Source organism: Zingiber officinale, chromosome 2A, assembly GCF_018446385.1.
Source record: "Zingiber officinale cultivar Zhangliang chromosome 2A, Zo_v1.1, whole genome shotgun sequence".
NCBI lineage: Eukaryota > Viridiplantae > Streptophyta > Magnoliopsida > Zingiberales > Zingiberaceae > Zingiber > Zingiber officinale.
This window is the reverse complement of record NC_055988.1, coordinates 177,357,423-177,376,158: the sequence shown is the minus strand read 5'-3', so window position 1 is coordinate 177,376,158 and position 18,736 is coordinate 177,357,423. Positions and strand designations below refer to the sequence as shown.

Below are 18,736 nucleotides of genomic sequence, written 5' to 3'. Positions count from 1 at the left end.
ATCGAAGGGAAAGTTATGGAAGCCAGCACATAGCACAAGCAACACCCGCAACCAACGAAAAAAATAATGTGAGCAAGCTAAAGATGAAAGGACTCAGAGACGATACAATTGGCCGTGTGATGGCAAGGTGCCCATCAAAGCATCGGAGTACACAACAACTCACGTGTCGTCGTGAACATTCAGCATGATGCACATCACCCAAGCACGCTCGACAAATACGAGAGCAAAAGGGGTCAAGAGCAATCCAAGTTAAAGCACCGCCGAGCACGAAACAAGAAGTAACCCGAGAGAGGCACCAACCAAGCGGAGGAACAAGCCGACGACACACGCAGCCATGGTGCGGCACGGGGGCAACCCCCAGTGCCAAACATATGGTTGGTTCAAAGGGGCCACTCGAGATCAACCAACCTTACGGAGGGACAAGCCGAAGGCACACACAACCATAGACCGACACAAGGGCAACCCTAGATGTCGGGACATTTTTGGTCATCGACCAACCTTGCGAAGGGATAAAGCCAACGAAACCAACATCTACAGAGTGGCACAGAGGCAAGGCCCGGTGCCAGACATATGGCTCAAAGGGGGCATTCATGTTGACATTTTTTTTGTCAACGACCAACCTTGCGAAGGGACGAGGCGACAAAACCCGCATATCTATAGAGTGGCATGGGGGCAACCCCCGGTGCTAGACATATAGTTCAAAGGGGTCATTCAGGATGATATTTTTTGTCAACGACCAACCATGCGAAGGTACAAGCCGACGGATACATACACCTATAGAGTCGCACGGGGGCAACCCCCGGTGTCAGACATATGGTTCAAAGGGGCTATTCAGGATGACATTTTTTGCCAACCACCAACCATGCGAAAGGACAAGCCGAAAGACACATACACCTATAGAGTGGACCGGGGGCAACCCCCGGTGTCGGCCATATGGTTCAAAGGTGTCGTTCAGGATGACATTTTTTGCCAACCACCAACCATGCGAAGGGACAAGCAGACAGACACATACACATATAGAGTGGCACAAGGGCAACCCTCGGTGCCAGACATATGGTTCAAAGGGGCTGTTTAGGATGATATTTTTTGCCAATCACCAACCATGAGAAGGGACAAGCCGACTGACACATACACCTATAGAGTGGCACGGGTCAGAAGACCCTGACGAGATGAGTCAAGGACAACATCTGTTAAGAGAGCACGGATCAAATGCATTTTCACCCCAAACTCCATAAGGTGATCGAAGGGAAAGTTATGTCTGAAAGTGCTCATTTTCCTTTGGAAGCTAGCACATAGCACGAGCAACACCCGCAGCCCACGAAAAAAATAACGTGAGCAAACCAAAGATGAAAGAACTCAGAGGCAATACAATTGGTCGCGTGATGGCAAGGTGTCCATCAAAGCATTGGAGTACACAACAACTCACGTGTCGTCGCGAACATTCAGCCTGATGTGCATCGCCCAAACACACTCGACAAATATGAGAGCAAAAGGGGTCAAGAGCAATCCAAGTTAAAGCACCGCCGAGCACGAAACGAGAAGCAACCCAAGAGAGGCACCAACCAAGCGGAGGAACAAGCCGACAACACACACAGCCATGGCGCGGCACGGGGCAACCCCCGATGCCAAACATATGGTCGGACTCCAACTCCCGCCGCGGCGTCCACTACATCGCCAAGTGTGTCTTACACGGAAGCGCTGTTCTACACGCTGTGCAGGGCCACTTCCGCTCACCTTACTCCAAGGACATCGTATTTGGCAAGGTACTCGCCTTGGTGTCGCTGGCCGTGATCACAAATGAGCTTCTTTCGATGTTTTTTTCTCCCATTAGTGTCCTTTTTAGCGTTTGCTCTTATTATTCTGTGCGAGTATTGGAAAAGGTTGCTGCTTGCGTGACAAACATGGGCAGAACTGTTGATTTGGCCGGCTGTTTGCCTCGTGCCTAACTGCTGGCTTAATATCACCTCGACAGTAGCTTGTTTGATCAACATATAGGAAGATTCATTCCTCTTCAACATCTTTCAACCCACTTTTGACCTACTTCTATTTAATAAGCAGAAGTGATATCATTTTGTCATGATTGAATATTGATCCTCACAGCTCTGTCTATCTATGCTTCACTAGATGAGTTTTATTCCTCCATTGAACTCCATGTAATACTTTATCATTGATAATATTTATATCTATCAAGTGGTTTTTTTTTTAATTATGAACTGTCCTCGATCTTTTCCATCAACTAACTCTAATCGATTGGGTTTTTTTAAGTATAAAGTCTATTAGTTGCATTCAATGTTTTTGTTCTTTATCAAAAACATACCTAATTGCCCTCTATCAAATCGCTCTTCTTCGCATTTGCACGTGGATTAGGTTGGTCTTCCAGAAGGTTGCCCGGTTGGTTGCATATCGGATCGGATCCAAGTAGAATCCGAACCCAAATCCTGAAACATCCGATCCGCGTTACGGTGCCAAAAAAAAATAACTTTTCAGGCTAAAATATGATTGAGGAAAAATTATAAGTGTGGCTGCTGGGATTCGAGCCCAGGTCTCCACGGCCACAACGTGGAATTCTAACCACTAAACTACAGCCACAGTTGATTCAAAAATGTATATATTTGTTTAAATAAAAAATAACATCGAATTAATTTTTCATTTCCAAATATTATAGTCGTAATAAAATAAAGTTATTTTAAGTTGATCAGAATTACTACACATTTTAATTTAGTCAAAACAAATCAACTTGACAAAGTTGACTACAATTATTTATGATCATAATTGGAAAAATTATGGTTAAATTTAAATAATATAAAGTAATTTGATATACAAATGTTTGATTGTTACAATTTTAATAAGTTTAAATAGTTTATTATGATTATAGCTATTGTAATATATTTTATATTATATATATGCTTCATATTTCCAGTGGGAATGGGCGGTAAGATTATTTAATTAACTTAGATAAAATCCAAGCGGTGGTTAAAAAAAATTTAACTAAATAAAAATATTTTAATCAGACCTTTTACTAACTTTGATAAAATTTAAAATTAAATTATGTTAATATCCTTCAATTTTCTTTTAACCCTTAAAATAAATTTAATTTTTATTAATTATTTTTTCTGGTTATTTTTATATAAAAATATGTAAGATTATCTTTAGTCTCTCGTCTTAGAACATCAGCTATTTTATCTAAAGATTTTATATTAAATTTTGGATAGATTAGTTAAAAAAATATTTACATTAGCTATCCTATCTATTCTCACAATTTAAATTTGATGAATAACTGTAAATTTAGCAAATAAAACTTCTATTCTAAAAATAAAATAATATTTGTTTTCAATCTCTCATTCCACTCATTCTTTTCAATCTTTTCCCCTCCACTCATTCCATAAATATAATAATAAAAAATAAATGAAAAGGGAGAAAATAATAAAAAATTGAAGATAATGAAAATTTTAAGATAGTTGATGTAGTGTATAGTAAAAAATAATTATTTAAATTTAATAAAATGAATTATTTACCATAAATTTTAGATATATAGATACATAAACTGACATGAATGCTCTTAAGATTAAAAGCATTGTGAAAATTTAATATAAAGTGAGTTATTTATTTATAGTAGTAATTTATATATATTTATGTATTATATTACACATATACATATGTGTATATGTGATGACTAATTTTAATTAAGTTTAATCAATTATATATATATATATATATATATATATATATATATATATATATATATATATGTTTTGTGATTTTTTATTTACCTTGTGAGAGATTCAAATTCATTTCTATCACAAACGTATTCACGGTCGTAAGATCGCTTTGATACCATTTGTAATTAGCGGTGCAAATGAATCGAATCAAGCCGAACATATAGAAAATTGTAAAGCTCGAATTCGGCTCGAAATAGTATATTCGAGTTCAAGCTCGATTCGAAGCTCGAAAAATTTAAAATGTCTTATTCAAGTTTGGTATAAATTAGGACTCGGGTTCGAATTCGACTCGAAATATTCGAACATGTTCGTGAACTATTCAAATTATTATTCGAAAATAAGTTCGAAAGGCTCGAAATGTATTTATTTAATATATATTTAACTTATATTAATAAATATTAAGACTCGCGAGCGGCTGCGAACAGTTCGAATAATATAATTTGGGCTCGAGTTCAGCTCGGAAAAAAGTTCGAACATGTACGAGTTCGCCTCAAATTCGATAAATTCGAATACAAATCGAATACAAATCGAATATTTTTCGAGCCGGCTCGATTCATTTGTAGCCCTATCTGTAATGCCTCGGCCCGAACGGATCCCATCCAGATCGAATCAGGCGGCCCCCACCAGAATTGCCCATCGGGTTGACAACTAGCTCTACAAACCACCGGAGGTCTTTTCAACATGCTTTGTCCTCACTCACACGCACCCTGAAAAACTTCCCAAAAGGTCATCCATCCTTAGATTACTCCAAGCCAAGCACGTTTAATTTTGGAGTTCTTAAGTTTAAACTTCCGAAAAAAAGATACACTTTGATGATATAAATAATACCATCTAACATTTTTAAACCATACTTACTTAATCAAAATATCAGAATAAGAGTATTACAATATGAAAATTCTTATCTCTTACCATGATATCATAGCTCGAACAAGCATAATATATAATCGAAATAAAAAATAATATATTATCTACCGCGGTTGAGTATGTCAACACGAGATATTTTTGACTATTAAAAATTAATTCTAATATTTATTAGATCAAATAATTATGTAATTATCAAACGATATCAATTGATGGGGGTATAAATGTATAATATATAATTATATCGGAGAAAAAACAATGAAGTCATATTTTATTGGTCCCTTTATGCTATGGATAAATTATCGAGACAATAAGCAATCTATATTTATTGAAAAAATATCAAAAAATTATCGAAGGATAGATATATAAATTTAGGATCACTATTTTATTTTTTATAGGTCCCATTTAAAGTATTTTTTTTTTTTGAAATTCTTTTAGCATATATAATACAAGATAATATAAATTATAACAAGATTATGACGTTGCCACATTTATAATTTATTTCATCGACTCGATTTCCTTCCCAAACCTCGTTGACCCGAGGCAAACCCTAGAAACCTCCCGTCTATCGCCGGTGCTCTTCTCCAGCCATCGATTTCAGGCTCCAACGTCTACTGAGATCGAGATGGCAGGCATGGGAGAGGAGGGATCGCCTGCGCTGGCCAGTCATTCCAGTTCGGACTCCAACTCCCGCCGCGGCGTCCACTACCTCGCCAAGTGTGTCTTACGCGGAAGCGCTGTTCTACACGCTGTGCAGGGCCACTTCCGTTCGCCTTACTCCAAGGACATCGTATTTGGCAAGGTACTCGCGTCGGTGTCGCTGGCCGTGATCACAAATGAGCTTCTTTCGATGGTTTTTGCTCCCATTAGTGTCCTTTTTAGCTTTTGCTCTTATTATTTTGTGCGAGTATTGGAAAAGGTTACTGCTTGCGTGACAAAAATGGGCAGAACTGTTGATTTGGCCGGCTGTTTGCCTTGTGCCTAACTGCTGGCTTAATATCACCTCGACAGTACCTTGTTTGATCAACATATAGGAAGATTCATTCCTCTTCGACATCTTTCAACCCACTTTTGACCTACTTCTATTTAATAAGCAGAAGTGATATCATTTTGTCGTGATCCTCACATCCCTGTCTATCTATGCTTCACTAGATGAGTTTTATTCCTCCATTGAACTCCATGTAATACTTTATTATTGATAATATTTATATCTATCAAGTTGCTTTTTTTTTTATTATGAACTGTCTTTGATCTTTTTCTATCGCTTACTCCATCAACTAACTCTAATCGATTGGGTTCTTTTAAGTATAAAGTCTATTAGTTGCATTCAATGTTTTTGTTTTTTCATCAAAAACATACCTAATTGCCCTCTTGTAGTAGTATCAACGAAAGTTTGACCAGCACGTGTGCAAAGGAAAACAGTTTCAACTTCTAAAACTTATGAATCTTAATAATTTTGTGTTGATGCTTATACAAATATACACACAAATTTCAACATATTCATATGAATGTATTATCATTAATAATTGTTTTATTGGTGAGCCTTCATCAACTTAATACAAAGTGGTTAATTTAAGGGCCAAGATTTGCACATCACCATGAATCATAGTGGATAATATAGGCCATGTACATGTTCTCATGTAGTCAACAATTATAGTCTCATGATCCTATTGCAAACATCTTGAGTTGCAGCTTGTTTACCAATGGCTGTTTGGTTCTATGCGTATATCTTAAAATTTGATTAAACTTGAACAACATTGGTTCCATGGGGGACTATGTCCCACCTGTATTAACTAGCAAAAATTTTAGCTTGATAGTCTGGCAATGGTTGACTTTATGTTTCTTAATTTATATCAGATATGAAATAACATGTAATAATTCTGGTTTCTTATGCGGCCATTTAATAAACATTACGGGTAAGTTCAATTGCTAATTTTGGAGTATAGGTAGCTTCTAGGTGCATCAACATGCCAGATAAATTGAGAAGTCCTATATGTGGAAGATGGTCAAATCGATCTGTCCAGGAAAGCTCATATTCGGAGACCACCACACTGAACTTGACAATTAATAATATCTGATATATATTTGTTGTACATATTTAGGAATTAGGAGTGCATTAAAGGTTTTGATTGTGACAGTTGATTGGGAAGGGATATCCAGTAATAGCTTCATTAACTTTAAGAAGTCATCTTAAGTTAGCCTACCTAACTATGTATTTTTAGGAATTCCCAAATAAGCGACAATCAATTTCTTTAAGGCGTTAATCTTTCATCTTGAAATGGGCTTGTTTGCTGTTGTTCTTTGGTTTTAACTTATGATACATGAAACAAATGTCAATTCATCACTCTTCCTTACTTTGATGGATTTTTTGTTAACATTAAGATATCACACTTAATAGGAAATAGTTCTTTTAGGTTCAGAAACTCAAAATGATCCTACTGTTTTTATGAGTTCTATATCGATTAATACGAATTTTTTCTATATATCTCTGAAATTTATCGAGAAGGGAGCCTTGGCGCAACGGTAAAGTTGTTGCTTTGTGACCTAAAGGTCACAGATTCGAATCAAAATGATCCTACTGTTTTTATGAGTTCTATATCGATTAATATGATTTTTTTCTATATATCTCTGAAATTTATCGAGAAGGGAGCCTTGGCGCAACGGTAAAGTTGTTGCTTTGTGACCTAAATGTCATAGATTCGAATCCTGGAAACAGCCTCGTGCAAAAAGCAGGATAAGGCTGCGTATAGTGGATCATTTTCCGGGACCCCGCATGGTGGGAGCTTCGTGCATTGGGTTGCCTTTTTTTTATCTCTTATATTTATCGATCTCTCTCAGGAAACATCACTAGAATTGGCATCAATTAACGAAGATGGCATCATACAATCAATATTTGAACAAAGTGTTTTTGGTACAATTAAAGACATTGCAGTCCTACCCTTGAAGGACAGACACCGAGGGTCTCCATGTCAAGTACACTGTTTTTTCCTTAAATTTTATTTTCTTGTTATTTGTTTTATTCAATTATTATCTGGACTAACGTTTTATACCATATTCATTATTTTTAATGGCCTTTTTGATCTCATGTAAGTAGGTGCTCTTATTCTTGATGATGTTCCTTTCCTTTGCAGGGACAAGGAAAAGACATCTTGCTTGTTCTTTCTGATTCTGGAAAACTTTCATTGCTTACTTTCTGCTCGGAGATGCATAGGTTGTTATAGAACTACGGTCTTTTTATTAATAGACACGACTTCACTTTTAGATACAGCTTTGTATCATGATTTTTTTAATCGACATGATTTTTTTGTGGTTCTCTTTGCTTTTGGTAGGTTCTTTGCAATGACACATATTGAATTATCCAAACCTGGAAATACAAGGCATCAACTAGGTAGAATGTTAGCTGTCGATCCTGGGTTAGTACTGGCCATATCTTCATTTTTTAGTGGATTATTTCTTGGTATTGATGATCTCAAGTTCTTGTATTTTGTAATTAAGTAAACTCGATTAATATTATTTTTACATTCAGTTTACATTGCAGTAATTGAACTTAGTGGGATTGGTTTGTTGATCTGTTGGATGTCTTGCATAATATAGTAGATTCAACTAAGTTGGATGCCTGATTCTACTTGGTTAAAGATTTTAGTTTAATTATATTTTTTTGTGGATTCATGCATTAGGATGTAATATTGCTAGAACAAAAGTCTACTCTTAGGCTCTTATCTTTCAAAAGAAGTAAACAACTAAGGAAAGAAAGAAAGAAAAAATAAATTAAAAATAGGAAGAAAAGATGAGGGGTTTTTAAAACTTTATTCATCAAAAATAAAGAAAGAAAACACAAACTGAAAATAGATTTGATAAAAAAATATTTCTTTTAATTTTTTAACTTTGAATTTGAACTCCACTCCTTGCGAAAGTGAGTTTTTGGGCCACATGGATGGAAGTGATATAAAAAAAATCAGGGAAAGATTTTCCAGTCTTTTCCTTTCATCCAACTTTTTCGTTGAAGGAAAATTATTTTCTTTTTGATTTCCTTCTCTGGTGGTACCCACAGTTAATGAATTAAAATATCAATGTTTTGGATAAATAAATGTGTTCATCTTTTAAAAAACTATTATTAGATCAGACTTCTCAATTGATGAGCTGACACTGTTTCCAAAGTTTTGGATGATCAAGAATGTGATTACTGAAAAAGTATTCTATTCTTGAATCTAATTATTTGAATTTTTTATTTGTTGGAAGATACGATAGATTACTGCCTAAAATTGAACTCTAGATTTATGCTATTTTATGGTTCCGTCATAGAAGAGATAGAGAAAAGTGTTACTGCATCGAGTATGAGTATTCCATATCTCATTGGTGGAAATAATACAATTTTACCATTTTTAAACTTGTCCTTGGAGAGCACTCTTGAAAACATTTTTCATTCCCCTGTTCTTGTTGGCTTAGAGGGTGGTAAGCAGAATGTTGATAGATAATCATTAATCAAGGTTTCTTCTCCATTGGGATTCATTTCATGTGAGGAGCAAGGATGATGTCGGCGACAGAAAGCTAGACCTTGCAGGAATAGGTAAGGTTGACTTGACACACTTCATGATCCATGGGGACTTGAATCTAACTGAATTTCTAATTCTTCATTTTAGACTGTCACATCAATCCTTTTTCACTATTGTAAATTTGGATCTAGGGATTTCAACTTCCAACTTCAACTGAAATTCTATGTTTGTCAGGATATATATATATATAATTTTATTTAGCAGAAAGTATTATATCTATTCCAAAACATATGACCCTTGGTTTTTTTTGCCAATGTTTTAGCTTTTCCAGTAATTTTAGAACTAGTGACTTTGATTATATAACAAGAAGAGTCCATGTCAGTCCCGGATCTTTGGTTGGTAACTTGGATCTTATCCCTCTAATCAACTCTAGACTGAAATAAAGATGAAGTGATATATCTTCTTCTTTAACCAGACTGCAAAATGCCATGCATCTACACATTGACTTAAATCTTTGCTGAACCATCTTTTTTGTCTGGTCCTACCAGTTCTGTTCTAGTCATTACTCAATAAGCAAATAACATGATAATTCTTGAAGTTTTTATGGTTTGTACAGCACCAGTACATAAGTTCATGCCAGTTTTTATTCGTAATTATGTGAATAAATTTTGAGTCTCATATTGCTTGGTTTCCTATATGCTCTTATGCTTTGGCTTTATGTATGTGCTGTAGTAATCGTAATTGTCATTTTCAGCTAGCTTTCCTTCTTTTTTATACATTTTGCAGAGGATGTTTTGTCGCTGTTAGTGCATATGAAGATCAATTTGCAGTAATAAATCTAGCCATATCTTCTGAAAGGAATGTTGTTTATGAGGTGAGTCTCTACAAATGATTAAAAGATGTTGCTTCTCATCTAGACTTCAAACCAGGTTCTGTCTTCTTGCTTGTCTAATATGGCATATACTTATTTCAGATTTTGAAGATCTTCCATGTCGTAATTTCAGAAAATTTATTATCCTCCGGAAAGCAAAATTGATGCAAGCAATGGACGGGACACTTTGGGCTCCATTGTCCGGGGTACAATATGGAGTATGTGCTTCATTTCACATGGTACTTATCAGACAAAAGGATATAATCCCCTTATGGCGATTATTATGAACAGGTGTGATTCAGTTCTGACTCGGATTTTATTGTGAACCTTTAGAAGCTGTAAATGTATCTCAAACAAATTTATTATTTCTCCATTCTTAAAATGATGCTTTTGCCTTCCTCTGATTGCAGTTTTAATTAATATAATGCAGGAAAGGTTCATTAATGAATGACTTGCTACTGTTTGGATGTGATCCGTATTCACGGATTATTCAAATCATTTCTCGGTATTTTGAAAGTGGCCCTTTAGCACTTGATATATCTGCGATCCCTCATCTCCCTGGCTTTGCTATTCTTTTCAGAATAGGTGAGATGCTTTTGATGGATCTTACAGACCCTCAAAATGTCTGTTGCTATCACAAGATAAGCTTTGATGTGCCTCTTTTGGTTGAAGATAAAGGTTATTTTGATGAGTCTTGTAAGATATTAGATGTTGATGATGAAGGTATGTTTAATGTTGCTGCCTGTGCTTTGCTGGAGTTAAAAGATTCAGCAGCTGATATGTATAAAAACGATGATCCTATGAGCATTGATAGCAGCAATGGAAAAATTTCTTCAACTACTAAGCTTGTATGCTCATGGACTTGGGAACCTGCTACCTCCTTGGATTCTAAGTTGTTATTGTGTTTAGACACCGGGGAACTATTTAAGGTTGAAATTTCTTCTGGTGCTGGTGGAGTTCAAATTAATTTGTCAGACTGTCTCTACAAGGGCATGGCTTGTAAAGCACTCCTATGGACAAGTTGTGGATTAATTGCAGGTCTAGTGGAGATGGGAGATGGGTTTGTTCTTAAGCTAGAACATGATAGATTATCCTACAAAAGTTCTATCCAAAATATCGCTCCAATTTTGGATATATCACTTGCTAATTATTACGATGAGAACCAAGATCAAATGTTTGCTTGTTGTGGAATGAATCCTGGAGGTTCATTAAGAACCGTTCGAAGTGGTATATCTGTAGAAAAACTTTTGAGGACTGCACCTATTTATCCAGGAGTAACTGGTATGTGGACCTTGAGGATGAAACAAAGTGACTCTTATCACTCTTTCCTTGTTTTGTCCTTTGTTGAAGAAACTAGAATATTATCAGTTGGTTTAAGCTTCAGTGATGTAAGTGAAGCAGTTGGCTTTCAGCCTGATGTATGTACTTTGGCCTGTGGTTTGTTTGCTGATAGAATGCTTGTACAAATTCATAGGTGTGGTGTAAAACTCTGTTTACCTTCTTCATCTGCTCATCCTGAGGGCATACCTCTTTCTCAACCATTTTTTTCTTGTTGGTCTCCCAATAATATGACAATTAGTGTTGGCGCTGTAGGTCAAAATTTGGTAATCGTAGCTACCTCTAATCCTTGCTTTCTTTACATTCTTGGTGTCCGATCAATATCAGCATTTAATTTTGAAATATATGAGATTCAGCATGTCAGACTGCAGTATGAAGTTTCTTGCATTTCTATTCCATTGAGAAATGCCAATTCTAAACATTTGGCCTCAGAAGTTACACCAAATGTCAAGGATCATGAAGCTAGTTACATTGATAAATGTGATATTAATACTGCTTTTGTCATTGGTACACATAAGCCATCAGTTGAACTTCTATCATATGGCCATCAAGATGTGTTCAGAGTGATTGCTGTAGGAGCTATAGAAGTGAGCAATGCACTTGGTAGTCCTATTAGTGGATGTATTCCAGAAGATGTTAGGCTTGTATCAGTGGATCATCCTTATGTTCTCGCTGGGCTGAGAAATGGAATGCTTCTTCGTTTTGAGTGGTCTGCTCAGACAGATCCAAGCAGGCATAGTGGTTTTACTAGGTCTTGTTTTAATGACTTTGGAAGTCTTTCATCAAGTGTGGATAGTTTAAATTCTTATTATAGTGCAATGGAAGATACTAAAGCTCCCACGCCTATTTTTTTGCAATTGATTGCTATTCGACGCATAGGAATTACTCCTGCTGTTTTGGTACCAATGAAAGAATCACTTGATGCAGACATAATTGTACTCAGTGATAGGCCTTGGTTACTATATACAGCAAGGCACAGCCTTGCATATACATCTATCTCATTTCAGCCTGCTACTCATGTGTCTCCTGTCAGTTCTGTTGACTGTCCTAAGGGGGTTCTGTTTGTTGCAGAAAACAGCTTACATCTGGTAGATGTCCTATACTTGATTTTATCATATTCAACGTTTAATTTTTCATCTTAACCAATGAATACTGCTGCTTTAATATAACCTGTTCAGGGATGTGTATACAGTAACATAATTTTCTGATAATTGATAGAAATAATAAGATTATTACACAACTGTGATCTCTTGTTTTGGGGTTAGAAATCTGGTTTAATTTGGTTTGATAATCGACGACTGACCATTATCTTCTTTCTGTTAGTGTAATTGGTGATTGCTGTTAAAACTAAGGATATACACTTATCTTTATAGATTGCTTTATTATAGTGATGCCTTAACCAGTTTTTTTGCTGCTGATATGCTCAGAGGGATTCTTTAAATTGAATTTTATATTTAGGAGGGGCTTGGGAGTTGTGGAGTGGTGTCGTTGTTGGGTTACCTGATTGCTAGTTTTCTGAGGTATTGGCAAGTCTAGTTGTTTGGTTATATATTCTGTGTTGTGAGGTTGATATTGATAGTAATAGATTTGCAAATAATGATATTTTTGTAACTTGGTTATTGCCTTTTCTTTGCTGTAGATTGTATTTTTTTCAGCATTTATTTTCTTTAATAGCATTTATTTTCTTCACTTAGGCTGACTGTCCTAATCATTTCTTTTATATGCCGTTGAAGTTTTGTTGGAGATATTTTTTTTCTCTCAAGAACTATCATTATGCTCCTGTGCTTGGTTCTCTGTCATGCAGGTTGAAATGATACATTGCAAGAGACTTAATGTGCAAAAGTTTTCCATTCATGGCACTCCAAGGAAACTTTTATATCATAATGAAAGTAAGACTTTACTGGTGCTGAGAACTGGACTAAAGGGTGGACCATGCTCATCAGACATATGTCGTGTAGATCCCCTTAGTGGAACATTGCTTTCAAAATTTCAGTGTGAACCTGGGGAAACAGCAAAATGCATGCAAATAGTGAAGGTAGGAAATGAACAAGTCTTGGCTGTGGGAACCAGTCAATCTTCTGGCAGGATTATTATGCCTAGTGGTGAAGCTGAAAGGTTCGCAGTTGAATTTCTTGTGTTATCTTTCCTTGCAAGAAGACTATGCCAATTGTTTTCGGATGTCCAATGGACTCTTGTAATCTATAGTTTTTCTGTTGGACTTTCCATGTTTGTATGTGCTATGCCTTTAGCTTTTTCCACAGAAATGACTGTGGTTTGCTTGAAAAATTAAATAAATTAATGGCGGTTATCTGAATGTCTGTTCTACCTAGGCTACATTTGCGAATCCTCGACTTTGCAGTTTCCTTGTCACATTTTCCTTTGCACATCTGTATTATTTTGTTATGTCACTCTTGGCTTTTAAGATAATGTAGTGATGTGTTGTCATTTATGAAGTTCTCGAGGGATTGGTGTAGTAATGTTTAGGTGTATTGGGTATCTAAATATCTACTATTGTTGTAGTTGGTGTTAGCACTGGGTTCATGCAAAGTCAACGGTGAGAAAATTTAGCCTTGACATTGGGATTAGCTTGCATTGGAAAGCATGTGACAGCATAATACTTTGCATTTGGTACATGCAAATGCTACCTTGTTACTGGAATGCTAATTGATCTGTTATATGACATTGACCTTTTCATTGAAAGTTGGAGAGGTTGATGAGTGCTGTTTGTTTGGTTTGGGAAAAAAATTCAGTGGTATATGAGTTAATGAAAAGGGCTTATAAGTTAGACATAATACAACCTCTAAGCAGGATTTCTGGCAATCCATTTCAGCTAGAGTCCTGATTTCAGATTACAAGCTAGAACTGAGAAGGAATTCTTTATTAGTTGCCATCATATACAGATTCAGAAAGTACTCCGGTAGAGTTCACTTATGTGATGAAACCGTGAAAGTTTCATAGCACCCTAATTTTATGAATTATGAGTTTTTGCAGCCGCTGGGGAGATATTAGGAAAGGAGAAAATATAGATTAAACACCCTAAAATCTCCATTAACAAAGGTAGTCAAGAGTACTTTCCAGTTAGGAATTATCAGCGTTTGTTCCAACTATTTGGGGTTGCTACATGAATCTTATCCCTCTGACATCATCAAGAGTTGTTTTCCAATTAGAATCACAATTAAAGTTGAATCTACAACAAACATCCATAAACTGTAATGAGACACTTCAATTCTGAAATTGCATTACTTTTTTTGTTGATATAGACTTTATATTTCATTCGACCATACATTAAAGTGTTTGCCTATATGCTTAATTTGTGTGGATCAGTGTTTTGTTCTTCTTGAAGAACTGGAGAATTTATCTACAAAATACTTTTTAGCTATAATAATTATGTACATTTGAACTTTTACATTGTTTTCTTTATGCTGAAAGGGGCTACACTTTTTCATCATATATAATGTTTATACTTATATGATGTATTCTACTGGGAATAAACAGTACAAAGGGCCGACTGATTGTGTTGAGCTTGGATTTCACATATAGTTCCGAGGGGAGCCCAAACCACTGCTCTAATTTGAATCTATCTTCCCAAAGTGGCTCTACATTTGGGGAGATAATTGGCCATGCTGGTGAAGAATTGTCACTTAATAGTCAGTGCAGCAGCCAAGGTGATATTTGTTGTGATGGTATTCATCTTGATGAAACAGGGGCAGGGCAATTGCGATTAGTTTCCCAGGCCTTAGCATCTGGTGCTGTACTGTCAGTCTGCTCTTATCTAGACCAGTTTATCTTGGCTTCTGCTGGTAATACTGTGAGTTATCATTCTAGAAACTCTTTTATTGAGGATAGCTGTGTATTATCTGATCTCTCATGTCAACTAATGTCTTCAGTTGACTCTACCTTTTTTCCCCATTCAAACATCTAAGAAAGCTCATTGTTTTTAACAGCTTAATGTTTTTGGCTTTGCAAATGAGAACCCTCAGCGGCTGAGAAAGTTTGCTACGGGCAGGACACGTTTTGCCATTACTTGTTTGAAGACATTTTATAATAGAATAGCAGTTGGTGATTGCCGTGATGGTATCCTTTTTTATTCGTATCATGCGGTATGGTTTTTCTTCTAAGCTTAGCTGTTTTATTGTAAGCCTCTGAAGGCATATAAGAGCAAAGATAGTATGGTGTTGCTATCTCTTGATTTTTCAATTTGAACTAATTTTTCTTATGTATTATATGCTTAGGATGTTAAAAAATTAGAACTCTTGTATTCTGATCCTGCTCAGAGATTGGTTGCTGATTGTGCTCTGATGAATCGTGATACTGCCATCGTATCAGATCGTAAAGGGAACATTTCTGTTTTGTCATGTCCCAATACTTTAGAAGGTATGCTTTGGCTTTTCAAATGCCTTTTCTAGCTTGTGGAATGGTAATAATTTATCACTCAAGATGTAAAATTTTTATAAGTTAAACTTCCATTTGCCCATCTTTCTAAAAAATGGTTTTTTTTTTCATTCCCATTAAGATTTGCATTTTTGCATTTCAAAGAGACATACAAAATTTATAAGATAACTTCCGTCCTAATGGATATGCATATTGAAATACATGCACACAAATGTCAATATTCAAATTAATTAAATTATTTTATTTTACATTGATCAATGTATTATGATTCTTATAATTCATTGATGATTGGTCATCTTTAAGCATGCCAATGACTATGAAGATTAACTCAATGTATTCCAATAGATTCAACTCTTCTTACTGTAGGTATGATTGATCATCTTTAGGCATGCCCATACCATCTCAATGTCTTTTCTTACATTTCTTATGTATTGGAATTACACCTAATGTCTATTATCATAGATATTTTGCCACTCACAATGATGTTGTGTGAGTTTGGTGACTTATGTTGGTTCTCGTTTTGTATTTCCTGTGTTTTTTACTGTTTTTTTTTTTTTGCCTAATGTAGTCATTTCGCTATATTTCTATGTGACTGTTAAATTTGTGTTTGTATCTTGCAGCCAATGAATACCCTGAGAAGAACCTGGTGCTGAATTGTTCATTTTATATGGGTGAAACTGTTATGAGCATTGTAAAGGTAATTTCTGGGATGTTATCTTCATGGGGACATTGTGTGATCAAACTTATAGTATGCCTCAATGACTTTGTATTTAGGTTATCTGTAACAGGAAGAATTAAACCTTCTGGTATACTGTAGATAAACAATTGTTTAGTTAGTTACATGGATCAGACTTTGAACTCTTTCAATGCTGTCCTTTTAACTCGTGTTTGGGTGAAATTAGATGCCCTTCTTGGTTTCTGTATTAAATTAACATCCTAGTTATTCCATACCAGTGATTCCAAAAGCTTAATTATTTTGGTTAATATTTAATAATGATGTGAAAAATTGAAGGTAACTGGAAGTGCAAATTTGTTGCCGTCCTCTACTCTGCCAATGGTGGTGGTTGTGCATGATGTCACTATTATTGATCTTGACTTGCAATCACAAAACTTCCTTGCCTCCAAAATTTTTTTAAGCAGATTTGTCAGCTTTTTGTGTGTGTTTTCATTTAAATGTTTCTATCATTTCTGTTACTGGTTGAGATTTATCAGTTCTATTTTTCTTCATGTTGGGTTGTTTTTGCCAATTAAGTTTTCTATTTTATTTAGAATGACTTGTTCTAATCCATTAATGTGCTCTGTAGGCTCCAGTTCCATGTAAACTTCCAGTAGATAATTTTCCCAATAAATCTATTGGTGTGGAGATAGTTCAGAAATCTTCCTATGATAGTATTGTCGCAAGCACGTTGCTAGGAAGTGTCTTCATCCTCATTCCTATTACAAGGTCAGATGAACTATCCGCTCTCAGATCCCATAGTATTCATCAGTTGTGCGTCTTTTTATGTGCATGTTTTTTTTTCTCCCAGATAAGCATCTTCTTTAAATATCTTACCGTTGGCTACTGCTTCTAGAGTCAAGTCATTGTTAGCTTCTTTAATTAGTATCCTGATCGACGGTTTTCGTTTGCATGCATGAATAGGACTATGATATTATTGCAGTTTTGAACATCTTAAATTGCAGAAGGTTAATTTGTGGTCTGCTAATAGTATTTTACTTTGCAGTGAAGAATATGCATTGTTAGATGCCGTCCAAGATCGACTTGCAGTTCATTCTCTGACTTCTCCTGTTCTAGGAAACAACCACAGGGAATACCGTGGGCGTGGATTTCCGGTATGCGCAATTACTGTTTTATGAATCTTTTATCCAAATCTTGTTTAAGGTCGCCTTATTTATATCTTTTCATCTCATTTTATCTCCTCTTTTTCCTTCCAACTAAGCTGTAAACGGTTCATCCAACCGACCAGTTTCGAGACTTGCTTAACCATAGCGATATAGTAATATAAAACCCCTTCTAAACTAGGATTTGATATTGCCAAACATGTAAGAATTACGCTATCTTTTCACGAGTATTGATGCCTTTTTCAGAATCTTTGTTCTCGTTCTTCATGACCCCCTTTTCTAATTGTTATCATTGGTATGCCTGTGTTACATGTGATTTCTAAGATTCATAAGTTGTGTGTTGCAGTCGGGAGTTCCTAGCATACTCGACGGAGACATGCTCATGCAGTTCTTGGAGCTAACAAGCATGCAGCAAGAATCTGTACTCGCTTCATCAGGAGGTGGATCAAACTCCCATGCATTGGCTTCAGAGTCGCATCGCCATCCTCTCTACTCCAACCAGGTTGTACACCTACTCGAACAAATTCATTACACACTCAACTGAGCTCCCCCTTCCGTCTGCTCGCGCATCCCCTCATCGGGTGTCTACTGATACAACTCGAGGACTTGCAACGCTGCTAGTGATCAACACCAGTGATCTCCTTTTGTCGCACCGCATGCAGAGATGGATCCGGAATCCCCAAATAAGTAAAACCAATCTCACTGCGACTTTCATTTGGAGTTTTCGACTCTGCATCGCGTTTGTTTCGAGTGCCCTGATTTGTTTGTTCTTCCGATATGAAATATGTACCAAGCTTGTTAGATGGAAGTGGTTTATAGTCGATGCAGAGAGTTGTTGAGCAATAATTTGTATTAAAAGGAAAAAGCTATACAATTCTCCCACTGAATTATACTTCATTGTGTGAATAATGTTTCTTGGCTATTTACCATGGAAGTTTTCTTTTCAATTTTTGTGATACTATGAATTTTTTTTCCATTATTTATGACGTCATAAAATGGATGATAGAACACGTAGTACTTCATGTCTTTTCATACCTGAAATTTTTGTAATTCCATTCTACTTAGTTTTTATTTTCAACTAAGTCGTAGAAAAATGATATGTAAGGTTGATAATTGATTAATTGCTCACGTAGATTTTTATATAAATATAAATTAATTTAACTTGTAGACAATTAAAGACGAAAACTTTGTTTATAATTTGAATCGCGTGTCATGTGATTTTT

At 35.8% G+C, this 18,736-nt stretch overlaps 1 protein-coding gene and 1 non-coding gene across 4 annotated transcripts; one reads left to right on the top strand and one right to left on the bottom strand.

Annotated features, from left to right (window-relative positions):
* Positions 1 to 2,517: 2,517 nt before the first annotated feature.
* Positions 2,518 to 2,589, bottom strand: TRNAH-GUG. Its single transcript has one exon. It is a non-coding gene; the product is annotated as a tRNA-His (tRNA).
* Positions 2,590 to 5,086: 2,497 nt separating this feature from the next.
* Positions 5,087 to 18,460, top strand: LOC122043477 (splicing factor 3B subunit 3-like). 3 transcript variants are annotated; one of them, XM_042604098.1, is made up of 16 exons: positions 5,087 to 5,382; positions 7,419 to 7,553; positions 7,712 to 7,791; positions 7,910 to 7,993; positions 9,860 to 9,947; positions 10,078 to 10,235; positions 10,375 to 12,370; positions 13,087 to 13,397; positions 14,778 to 14,908; positions 14,987 to 15,090; positions 15,227 to 15,382; positions 15,515 to 15,656; positions 16,295 to 16,371; positions 16,979 to 17,118; positions 17,396 to 17,504; positions 17,860 to 18,460. In XM_042604098.1, the coding sequence occupies exons 1-16, from the start codon at positions 5,206 to 5,208 to the stop codon at positions 18,055 to 18,057; spliced, it is 4,086 nt and encodes a 1,361-aa protein (XP_042460032.1). In that variant the 5' UTR covers positions 5,087 to 5,205; the 3' UTR covers positions 18,058 to 18,460. The 3 variants fall into 3 exon arrangements, with proteins under 3 accessions (XP_042460032.1, XP_042460031.1, XP_042460033.1); XM_042604097.1 differs by having other exon boundaries at positions 14,778 to 15,090; XM_042604099.1 differs by lacking the exons at positions 15,515 to 15,656; positions 16,295 to 16,371; positions 16,979 to 17,118; positions 17,396 to 17,504; positions 17,860 to 18,460 and having other exon boundaries at positions 14,778 to 15,082; positions 15,227 to 15,369.
* The last annotated feature ends 276 nt before the right edge of the window (positions 18,461 to 18,736 follow it).